The sequence below is a fragment of the Odontomachus brunneus genome, unplaced genomic scaffold (assembly GCF_010583005.1).
Source record: "Odontomachus brunneus isolate Ranch 3 - 2012 unplaced genomic scaffold, Obru_v1 Obru_scaffold_018, whole genome shotgun sequence".
NCBI classification, from domain to species: Eukaryota; Metazoa; Arthropoda; class Insecta; order Hymenoptera; family Formicidae; genus Odontomachus; species Odontomachus brunneus.
The window spans coordinates 1,294,975-1,307,118 of NW_022639468.1; the positions used below are offsets into that span (position 1 = coordinate 1,294,975).

At 36.4% G+C, this 12,144-nt stretch overlaps 2 protein-coding genes across 7 annotated transcripts in view; one reads left to right on the plus strand and one right to left on the minus strand.

Annotated features, from left to right (window-relative positions):
• LOC116841785 (UBX domain-containing protein 1) overlaps positions 1–12,144 on the plus strand; it is a 62,500-nt gene that overhangs the window by 44,149 nt on the left and 6,207 nt on the right. Inside the window, exon 8 of one of the 2 annotated variants that reach the window (XM_032810147.1) lies at positions 1,862–7,597. The exons of the other annotated variant lie outside the window; for it this stretch is intronic. The gene's annotated coding sequence lies outside the window, so the exon portion shown is untranslated. Of the gene's footprint in view, positions 1–1,861; positions 7,598–12,144 lie in introns of those variants that run through there. 2 annotated transcript variants of the gene reach the window in all.
• Positions 1–12,144, minus strand: part of LOC116841783 (ATP-binding cassette sub-family G member 1) — a 37,801-nt gene that overhangs the window by 16,354 nt on the left and 9,303 nt on the right. The window contains exons 1-2 of one of the 5 annotated variants that reach the window (XM_032810135.1): positions 8,898–10,600; positions 7,595–7,937 (exon numbers count right to left, since the gene is read on the minus strand). The exons of 1 other annotated variant lie outside the window; for it this stretch is intronic. In XM_032810135.1, the coding sequence (XP_032666026.1) occupies positions 7,595–7,790 (196 nt within the window). In that variant the 5' untranslated portion in view covers positions 7,791–7,937; positions 8,898–10,600. Of the gene's footprint in view, positions 1–7,594; positions 7,938–8,897; positions 10,601–12,144 lie in introns of those variants that run through there. 3 more of the 5 variants (XM_032810136.1, XM_032810137.1, XM_032810134.1) reach the window with 3 other exon arrangements.

Sequence of the window (12,144 nt, forward strand, 5' to 3'; positions counted from 1 at the left end):
ATTATAGTAAAATTTAACAAAAAAATCACTTCCTCTTGATCACAAGTAAATATAGCAATTATTTCTTCATGTGATTATACTTACAAATACTAAGCGTTTTTTGCATGAGTGAAAAACTGGAATAATAACGCTAATAATAGAATGCATAGTTATCGTGTGACGAACTAGACTTCATTGAACATAATGTATATGTATAATATATTCTCTGTATTTCCTGCTTCTTGTTCCGTGGTTTTTCTTAGTTATTATATAGCGATCAAAATTACCTTGTGTGTAAGTGTGAGTGTGTGTGTGTGTGTGTGTGCACGTGCAATGGAAGTTTCTTTCTGCATTCTGGAAGTTACTCAGAATGATCACTTTGATAATATGTTTAAAGATTATTAAAATTGTAGGTTGATCGTAATTATATATAATTATCTTTTTCTTTTTCTGGCTCAAACTTTCAGTCAGAATGAGATAAAGAAATAGAAATCAAAGAGCAGCAAAAGAGAAACAGCAAAGACAAACAAAAAATATTGAAGAACAGTCTTTAGCAGCACTTATATCGCCATGTTTTGTTCGATCACGCAAACGATAAGTCGTATTGTTGTCCCAACTAGATAATGCTCTTTAAACTGTTGCGAAACACTGGTCGATGATTATTACATTCCTCTGGCGTTACAAAAGCTAAAGTCGAAAAGTGTGACTTGAAACGTAGAGTTTGAAGTATCGTAAGCTCACGTTCACCTATTTACCCAGTATCGATTAATCAACAATTCATCGGCGTGTCCTTCTGAAAAATTTGTCTATCAAGTATCTGATGCACCAAGCAAATGACATATCAAGATAATATATCAAGTAAATGATGCAACAAATATTCGATAAATCACTCGCTTATCAAGAACAATATGATTATTTTTTTATATTATTTTTATCGATAAGTTAACGAAGTTGATCAACAGCTAAGGCTACCACTTTGTGAACAGCAGTAACTAATACTAGTATTTATGACAAGCAGATATCTAAAAAGGAAAGTAATCGTAATTATCATAGCAATTCCTTCCGCGTGTATTACGAGTGCATATCTAGATGGACCTGTCCCACGATAAGAATTGGTGACTACGTTCGAGCGATAATCGGTATCTCAATTTGAACAAAACAATAGTCGTTTATAGTACGCACAGGTACTTTAATTTTATAAAGATAAGAAGAAAACACGAGATCCTCGCAGTAGGTAATGCGTTATTAAATGTTATATTTCGCTCATCAAATGCCGATTGCAACGACAGAACACGCATGATATAATATTTGTAAAATTGTATATGAAGCTCCTTTATATTATTCATATAACTAACAAAGATTCTAAGGCTTATGAGGAGCGAACACGGATGTAGTAGTGTTATCTTAATATTACATACGTGTAATATTAAAGTTTATTGTGGTAGGATAAAATCTTTGTTAGTTATTTGAATATTTGTATTGTTTATTGACTTTGTTATTCGCGTTACACGATACACAGTGAATTATTTATCGAATTATTATACGAGTATCAGTTCGTAGACGACGAACCGGCAACAGTAATACTGTCATTTTGAAAACTTGAGATAGAAAACAATAAAAATACAACCGTGTCGCGTTCGGTGCCTAATTACTGTCTATTCTTGACAGAAGTACGAGTTTATTGCACAAGTATCTGCAAAATAGTATTACTGGAAGAATGTAATAACGCTATGTCCTGAGGAGTAGTTCGCAATGTTTGCTTGCATCATCACACAATTATCTGTGATTTCTAACTCCGTTTCATCAGATACGACGCGATGCGATACGATGCGATGTGATATGATACAGTATCAATATGTGACCGAAAATATTTTTATTTCAGATAACATCCAAAGTATTTGGAAGATGCAAAGGATCGTCACGATCTACCTCGCGAAGCTTTCGCGTGTTACCTCGCTATGAGATACGAAATCAAAATAAAGGAAAAAGAGCCGGAGCCGTACACAGACGGAGTAGTGACTAACTAAAACTAATAGAGTTAGTATTTATTCTCTAAACTGAGAAAGTATTTATTATGTTCAAATTAGAATAATCATACGCATATATTTCAGTCCTTCAATGGAACCTCCTCAATGATAATCAAAAATTGGTCATTTGAAGAACTAAAACGTGTATTCTAATTTGGACATAATAAATACTTCCTCATTATATCTAGAGGACAAATACTAACTCTATTAGTTTTAGTTAGTCTTATTACACTCCATCTGTGTATTAGCTTTCATAGATCCTTCTTTTATTTTGATTTTACTATGAGATACGCTCAACGGATATGAGAGTCTCACGCTTGATATACGCGTATGATTGCCTATATGTACTTCATCTATTATCCATTCCATTGGCCGACGCGAAGCTGCACGAATCGATGGCGGCCCGAAGTAAGTAGAACGACAATTCACAGGCAACGCTGGGACTACGTGTTTTATCGTACAGCTGTTGCAAATGAAGAATGATTCACTGCGAGCTTATGAGTCACGATAAGAAGGAACAAAGGCGCCCCCACGATGTTTACTGCTCAATATTGCTACACTTTAAAGCGGTGATTAAAGTCGAGTGGCGCGGATTTTGCACAGAAAAGTGCAGTCCGCTAATGTTTTCCGGAAGAATCACCACATTCTTATTATTAATTTTTTTTATAAATGAAAATTAATTTAAAAACAACGATTTGTTTTAAAGTATTCAAATATTATATGTATCTAAAGTATACCTTGGTCCAAACAGCGCCGCTGTAACCCAGATCTACGCATTTCACCGTGGACTCAAGTGTACACGTTCGTATAATCAACGTACCTTGCAGAATTCCTTTACGATATTATATCGCAATTGTGACCTTCTTATAAAATTGCGACCACTAATCGCACTAATGGACAGCCGTGCTGAATCAGCCATTATTACAGTTCCAGAATTCTTTGGCAAAAACACAAAGGAATGCGCGTATCGCTCGCATATCGTTCGTATCGCTCGCGAAACAAATCGCAGAAACAGGTACGAGTATTATTGGCGTGTTTACCATAATTGTTTTTATCATAATAAAATTTTAATAACTCCGAGAAACGGTGGTGAACGCGACCCGATCGAGTCACATCAATCAGTTAGTATTTAAAATAAGTCCTGTGAAAAAGACAATGTGTGTTTCTGCAGCGGGAGTATTTTTATAACTACAAAAATGGAACGAGGCGTCGGATGCGTCATGTGCGTGAGTGGCCTATAGATAATCGTAAACGGCTGCACAGACGTGGCTGTGGAGCGTGCGATTCCAGGTGCAGGTGTGCATCGAAGTGGTGCAAATAGCCTGACCGCGATTCCGAGAAAATTACAGAAAATCGATCCTGACGAGTACGTCGCGTGGCTTTACTACGACTTCCTAGTGTTATTATTAAATTATCGATTCGGTGCACAGTAGTACATTGATACCGGGCACAACAGGTGGCATTATTAGACCGCGGCTGAATTATTCATGGCAACGTTCGCGTTAGAAAGTTCCTTAAACGCTTGCGCGGAATTGTGGGCAAGTCTGTCTCATTCGCGAACTGTAAATATTTATATTCCAGTCGTCTTCTCGCACTTGGACACGCTTAGATCCGAGTTCTAAGTTTAGAGTTAAGTTGTTATTTTTAGTCAAGCAAATTTATTATGATTAGGATTCCCCTCCGCGCTCAATCACGTTGCTAAAATAACCAGGCCGTTGTGAAGCGGCTTTAGGCCGCGGTCGAGCGAAAATCCGGCTCACCGGAAGGAATCAATACTTCGGGAAATCGGATTTCCGCGGTGCATGATTTCTTCAACGATTCAATCAAGAGTGCCACGTTAAAAAATCATTACATCTCGAATCGGAATTTTGGTCTTATGTTCTATGAATCATTGGTCTTATGAATCTTGAATTCTACAACGCAGTAGGAGCAAAATAAGTTTAATTCTAATAATACAATTTTGCTTCTACTTTGATGATGTTCGAAATTTCCCTTTTCACTTTCTTTAGCGTCAAAATAGGTTATAAGTTTCAGAATATCAAAATAAGTGTTAAATAAAATAGTAAGGCTGAAAGTAAGATCAAAATTTCGTCTCGGGATGACATTTGGACAATGTACCCCGATGATGAAAACCGCAGAATAATATTCCTGTCTATAACAGGATGTGGCAGGCGATTCGAGGAAATTGTGAATATAAGCAATTTCACGAACACATAAAGAAAATTATCGACCAATGATCAAAGAGCGATTGACGAGGAAGACTGCAATTGGCAATCCTCTATGATTGCAGGAAATGGCGGAAATAACGACTCTATTAAGCTCTTGTCTCCGCTTAAATATTGTCGCTTTGATTTTGCGCGGGATAAATTCGTCAAGAACGTCTGTTCCGCGTCACACGTATCTCAGCAGTACAGGATTGCGTTATCTCGAATGTCCCGTTCATTATTGTGTTCCGATAAGAGCGCGGCCAGAAGTGCTTTCGTGATATACAACAGAGAGAGAGAGAGAGAGAGAGAGAGAAAGAGAGGGAGAGATCGCAACGCGTCGTACTGCAGCATCCCGCCGCGCGGAAATACGTATTTCTCTCACGCAACTACCACGCGAGCACTGCACTTTCACTCTGTGGTCAATGTCACATCAGAAACCAGTTTGCACTATTCCGATTTATCGCGTATGCCGGGCGATGTGTTCGCCCGCTAAAAGCTGGTTCTCAAATACACGAAGGCGGAAAATAACTCGAAAGGACCATCAGCAGTATCTGCCAATACTCTCAACCGGTCAGTCACACATTTGTTCGTGGAAATCGCCGGTTGAATCAACAGTGCCTTTTTTAGTTCTCCTGCGCTTTAGAAGAAGAAAAAGAGAAGAGATATGTACTTCAAGCGTCGTCTACAATGAGAACTTAAGCCATAAAATTTAAGCTTTAAGTTCTAAGCCGTAAGAAGTTGATCAATCACAAGACTTGATTGATGTGACTCGATCGGGTCGCGTTTACCGTTTCTCGGAGTTATTAAAATTTTATTATGACGAAAACAATCACACGCCAATAATACTTGTTTCTGCGATTTGTTTCACGAGCGATACGAACAATATGCGCATTCCTTCACGTTTTCGCCAAAGAATTCTGGAACTGTAAGAACGGTTGACTCAGCACGGCTGTCCAGCGAGTGCGATTAGTGGTCGCAATTTTATAAGAAGGTCAATTATAAGAAAAATAATCGACTGTGATTGACTTGTGAGTGACTTGGGCAATTTCTTACGGCTTAGAGCTTAAAGTTTAAGTCTTACGGCTTAAATTCTTATTGTAGACGACGCTTAACTCTTAGGTTACGAAAAGGTTTCGGAAGGACGCCTAAAAATAGTTTTTGTACAATGTATTTCGAGAAAAATTTTTATTAAAATATTAAAGATTGCAAATAAGTTTTATTAAAATATTAGAGATTGCATTTTATTTAAATATTACCTAATATTTCTTATCATATTCCTTTCTTATTTAATAAAAACAAGATGGAGTTGGTCGAGGACTTCATGCATTGGACTAATTAGCATTGGTAAAAATAACACCGTAGCTTATAAGATTAATTTTCTTATAAAACCAATTAGATCGTTATGTCGCATCTGCAAATGCGATTCGGAATCGTGAGGAAGAATGAATTAATGGTCGCCGATATCAATCGCCGAGTTAATCGTAAGAATATTTATAACGCGCTTTTTTTAACGCACTTTTTTTATAACGCGCAGATCATAAATGAACACGTAGAATTGTAAGCACAATTGATAGGAAGATTATCACCGCATGCAATTGGCATCGCTCGTTGAATACCGCGACGTGCGCTACGTATACTTGCACTTTTAATCGTAGCTATTTACCACTAGTGAGTTATTATGCTTAATCATTCCATAACATGTCGCTGTCACGTGCATCAGTGTGATACGATTGTGTTCTCCATGCCTGGCGAACGATTATTACCGATAATAAATGTCGTTTATCAACATTCGTTCATGGGTGTGGTGATTATGAAGGGGAGAGGACCAAGAAGAGGAGAGAAAGAAAGGGAGAGAACGCGAGAGATCTGCGATATCACGATATCTTTCCCTTTCTTCTCTGGTGAACTTTTTCTTTAAACAAACAGGTGGTAAACAGTTCAATACAAAATGTCGGGATGAAGATTAAATTGAATATGACTGACACATACGAAAAACAAAAAACTTTGGTTATAGTCTCGCGAAGGCTTACTCCATCCGGAAGAGAACACGAAACAACTAGACAATTTCCTCATTAGCATAGAATCAAGATTACGTGAAGCCGTGTTTAGTTATATATTTATCATACACGATTAAAGCACGATTTCGTCATGCTGAATAACGTAATGTCACCTGAGATAAAATGCAGTTCAAAGGCAAAGGTAAAATTCCTTCCTTCATTGTTATATTTCCTATAATAACATGTTATATTTCCTATAATAACATCTATAACGCAATCTGTTTGCAGTTTATCTAAGCACTTTTTTATCATTATGTCAATTATTACAATTATCAATCATTATACTTGGTAAATACTTAACAATATTTAATTTAGTAAATACTTAACAATATTTAATTCACATGAATATCAAACTCTAGATATTAGATCTTTTTACGCGTGTAAATATCAGCCGTATGCTTTATTTAAATTTCATAATTCCAACTTACGTTAAAACTTACTTGATCACGGAAAACCTAATTTATATTAGTATACCGCGTAGAATTGCGAAATTTTCATTGAAATTCCCGCACGATCGAGTAATATCTATTAAACGCTGAGAAAAATTTCTCCAGACGTTTTCCATGCGCGCGCGTATAGAACATATTTAAGATTAAAATACAATGTACCCACGGTCGTATGTTTAATTAATTAGTTGTGTTAAAAGCGATATCAGCGAAACGAATAATCATCTCGGTTCTTCGAATGTCGACGTTCTATGAAAAATGCACGACAGCATGTAGTGTTATAAGAATAAATAAAATATGGCAAACACGCGCCGCTTATTATAAAAGTGATGTAACTTTCATGTAGTAAGCTTCACGTTCTAACATTCAGACGATCTCGAAAAATGATGTAACCACGTCACGTTATGCCACTTTGCATATTAAATTGTACACGAGAAAGAAATATTAATTATAACTGAATGGAAACCCAGACGAAAAGCTCGCTGGCGAGAAGTTACATCTCTGTGACCGAAAGCATTCATCTGAACATTCAGCTGCATTAAAACTCAGTTAAGACAATTGAGAGTAATTAACTGATGAGCAGAAACCTTCTGCAGGAATCTTTTTGTTCCTACAATTGAGTTTTCCATCTAGTCCCCAAGTAACAGAGAAGTCCGTTACACTAACGGAGTTGTTTTCTTCGTGTGCAATATAAACGCGTGTCTATACTTGCAACAAACACGTGTCTATCATCTAGATGGGTACCTATGATGGGGAGAAGAATCGAGGACGAAAATACTGGTTTCAGTCGTACATGAAGGATGAGCATGATGTGCATCAGGCAATTGAGCACGACTAGATTCAATATCGGTAAAATTTGAAGTAAAATGTGTACTTACTGTTTTTGCGGCCTTCTCGCACTTTGTATGTAAGGTCGCTGAACGCCATGTCGACCGGTGGCCTTTTCGGCAGACGCGTGATCGTCTTGGGCTGCGCCGGGACGATCTGCAATCGCACCGAGCTCTTCCTGGGTTGCAATAAGATCCCATTGGTGCTATCGTCGTTGTCCGTCGAGCAATTTCCCTCGAGCTTCATTTTCTTGATTTCACTGGGATCGCGCTTTTATTCGAATTCTAGCCGACAATCTCAGATCCCGTTTCGTTTCGTTTCAGGGATCGACGTGATCGGTTAACACACGGGACTAACACGTGGGAATTCCTGTCCAACGATACCTTTCAACCCCTGCAATTTAAGCTCGCTTAATGCAATGCATCTAGCTTTTTACCTCGGCTCGTTCCAGCCGGCGTTTCTTTTGAGATATACTTTAATTTTGTCTGAAGAAAAAAAATGAATTTCCGAGGAGATTATATTCGAAGCAAGTTTGTTCTAACGTAGCAGATTTCTTTTAACTGTCGATCTAACGAATCGATTGTCTCGACCAATCGTTTGAGTCTTCGAGCTAGAAGCAATTTGCTGATTTATTTTCAGATCAAGCGTAACGAGTAAAAATATAAATAGACATGTATATTATCATAAATTTATGAAGTGAAATTCGTAGATTTCATGTATACAACACGTATAAATGTTATCTCGTCATTTATCGGTCATAAAAGTGACTGCAGCATGAACAATGATTATTTTCACCGCGATAAAATCGCACAAGTTGCAAAACACGTTGAAACAATTAAAAGATGTCTGCATTCGTTCGATCGAGACACGACCATTATCAGAAAATCACACAGAACAGGCAGCAGTTGTTATCGTCGCACATGATTGCACATACATATCAGTATATGTAACAGAACATCGAGTGTGCATGCGGAAAGATTATACGTTGAAAAATTTTCGTAACGCAAAATATAAAAGAGGAAAAATCTGCGTGCATTGTGAACGCAAGTCGACTTGCAAATCCACAATTAATATTTAGCAAAACAATATGAGTACTTTTGTTAGGTTGCTCATTATTATCTCATGTAAATTATACGTTAACTTTCTATTCGACTAGAATTTACTCACGCTCGAACAAAATACCTCTATATGACTTCTACTTGAACATTTTTGTCTCTATGTCAATGTTCTCTCTGCTATTAATTATTCATTCACGACATAAATTTGTTTCACACTCTCTCTTTGCACGGCATATAACTGCTCGATGTTCTCACATACACGAGGTGTGTTAAAAGTATTTTTTCTTTCAAGTACCTCTCTTCACTAAACGGAAATAGAAGTAGAAACCAGAGGAAAGGGCATCGGGTTTCTACATAGTCCGTGACACGCACACCGTTATTTCTTTTTGCACGTTAATTGGCACTTCCTTTCCGAGGAAAGACAAGGATAACTTATCCGAGCACCTAACTTAACTTCGTGGTGCAACGAAGCGCATTTCGAACTCTTCGTACGGAACGCGAGAACTGCACGGGAAAGAGAAAATTATGTGCACGAGTATGACAATGACGATTTGCAACGTAAATCCGCACGGCTGCGCGTGTCGCGGCACACTCCCGAGCGCAGTCGTCGCTTGGCAGTTTTTAGGCGTCGCAGTGTATTTATGCCCTGATAAGAAAGTCTACGACAGGATTGGCGGATAGGTGGGGAAGCGTGCAACGGCTGTCTAACGACACCTCTTTTCGTAATGCACTCCGTTCGACAGCTCGAGACCAACTGAGTTAAAGGCCGCGACTGTACCGCGGCCGTCGTCATTGACCGTCGCGTCCCTTTTTCGTCTCCCTCCTCTTTACGCACATGTTTCCCTTTCTTTTACCTCGCGCAATAAAGAGAGACGGTGGATTTCTATCGTAGAGATATAAAGGATCTGATAGATCAAGGTCATTGTAATAGTACAGGCACAGAGAGGGAACAATTATTTTCCTTGTTCTTTAGTATGCGTGGTTGTACACTTAAAAAATGTATAATCTCTTCGTAGAGTTCTCTTATATAGAGTGTCTGATAATTCATGACACACTTGTTGTTTATGTGTGAGTAGAACTCATTTCACAACTAACCACGTAAAATTTAAAGTTATTAATTAAAGAAAATTAATGAAGGATCACGCGCGACACGGTAGATGAACTGTGATGACGTTTACCGTTATGTACTTATGTATTAGATCAAACGGAATAATAAAAGTCATCTAACATTTTGCAAATAACTACGTAGATTTTTAGTTATTAATTAAAGTTTGGTTGTTATTATAATTTTAGTTATTAATTTTAGTTATTAATTTTAGTTATTAATTAAAAAAGATTAGGATATTATCGTATACATGTGAAACATGTTTGCGAAATAGCAAAAGAATTTTATGTTTAACTTGTTGAGCTGTAACGGGTGTGCCATGAATTGTCAGACATCCTGTATATTAGTCTAAAAAAAATTCTCTTCTAAAACTAAAAAGAAAATATTCTAACATCCAAAAAGAGGAATTCTATTTGCAAGATGCAATTTCCTGTAATCCCGTATTGTAAACGAGAACTTTTACCGAAAAAGTGTTCCACTTATTAAAATAAACTATTAATCGGATATTTACTAAATATTGTTCTAAATTTTCTGTTTTTTTGAAACAAGAAGAATACTCATTTATTTAAGAGGAATCAAGCGATACGACAGCGTCGCGACGCCAAGTACATAAAGACGAGTTCCGAGAATGATAGGTCCGAGATGTGACTATGTTCATGGTACACGACGCTATCAAGAAGTTTTTCCGGGGTTTTTGCGATACCTATTTATTTGAAAGAAAATGTCTTATATAGCATGTAAGACGCGATAAACAAGATTTGTACTCTGTAGATAAAAGTATTTTCTCTAACTTGAAATATACCATACAGTAGATAAAAGTATACCATACAGGTATACTTAATCCCAGATGATACATATTCATATATGTATTTTATACGTATGTAATGTTTCATAATGGGAAAGCATAATAAGAAACGTTTAGACAGAAACGTTTATAAAATCATAATTTAAAAAGTGTGTTTAATGTTTCTACAATCAAAAGAGTTTTATTTTTTCGATAAACTTTGTCGAAATATTTGTAACCAAGGTAAACATATTTTACATAAATATTTTATGCATGTATCTCTAACTTCTCTTTTATTATATAAAATATTATAACTATAAATAGTTTATTTTTGTGGTTGTCCTAAATAATATTATAAGAAAATTATAATTAGTGTTTTGGTTGCATATGAGGATAATAAAAAACAGTTAGTATCAATTGAGGAAATAGAAGTACCATACAATAGATACAGAGAATAAAAATACCATGTAGTAGATAAAAGTATTTTCTCTAGCTTGAAAGATACTGTACAGTATATTATCCTTAGTATGTTTTCCTTATGATTTTAGAAAAATCCTCTTAAGACCATACATAAGAAGATTCTACTAAGAATGAGATTTATTTTTTAGGCTGTACCATATACATTTTACAAGTCTCTGAGAAATTAATCGTCCTGCTCGAAAATCCGAAGAATATATAGTGAACGAGACTCTCATTTATCCTCTGTAACTTTTATTTATGTTGTCATGATATAAATGGAATATAGTTATTTGACTTTATATCTGTTTACTGCGTGATGGTATGATGCCGCTGGAACGACAGTGCCAAATACATTTGCATCAGTTTACCTTGTGATTTCATGTATCGTCTAGGAAGATTAATTAGAATCATGCTTATAGACAGATAATGATACGTGTGGCTTAGATATATACGCTTCAATGACAATATAAGAAGTTCAGATGATTTTTTTGAGGTGACTTGAGCAAAGTTCACTTAAACCTAGGAATCATATCGCAAACGACCTTGTTAACGAATTGAATCGCGTATTACATAACACGTTAAAAGTGCAACTCATCGGAACTGACGATTCTTTGCGGCTTTGCGGCTTCGATGAAGCATCATCGACGCATTTACTTTACATCGGACAAATTTATGAGTAAGTATACGAGTCGTTTCATGCTTGCACGAAACGTGATTAATGACAAAAAAATGTGAAATCGCGATCGTATTATTTTCGCAAGAGAGAGAGAGAGAGAGCGACGTCCTCATATGCTATGTTGGTTATGGTGTGTTGGTATATGGTGTGTTGGTTCGTACGTCACATATGCTCATTCGTAATGCAAAACTGATATGACGTCGGCCATCACAACGCCGTGAAAGGATTGTTTTTAGTACGTTGACGTAAGTGTATAATGGTTTAATGGAAATCCAAAGACGACGATGGATTAACAATTGTAACTACTGCCGGCATGTTTAATGGTCAGAAAGTTACGACGGATCAAAATATATTAGTAGTAAAAATTTAAATTCATTTATTTAAATAAAATTTTTTTATTTCTAAATAGAATTAAAAGCAATTGCTTTCATGAGAAGCTAAGATTGTAAGAAAATGTACGTTTTCTTATTTCAAAAATATTGTCAATAATTATAATACGCGAATAAATATTTTGCATG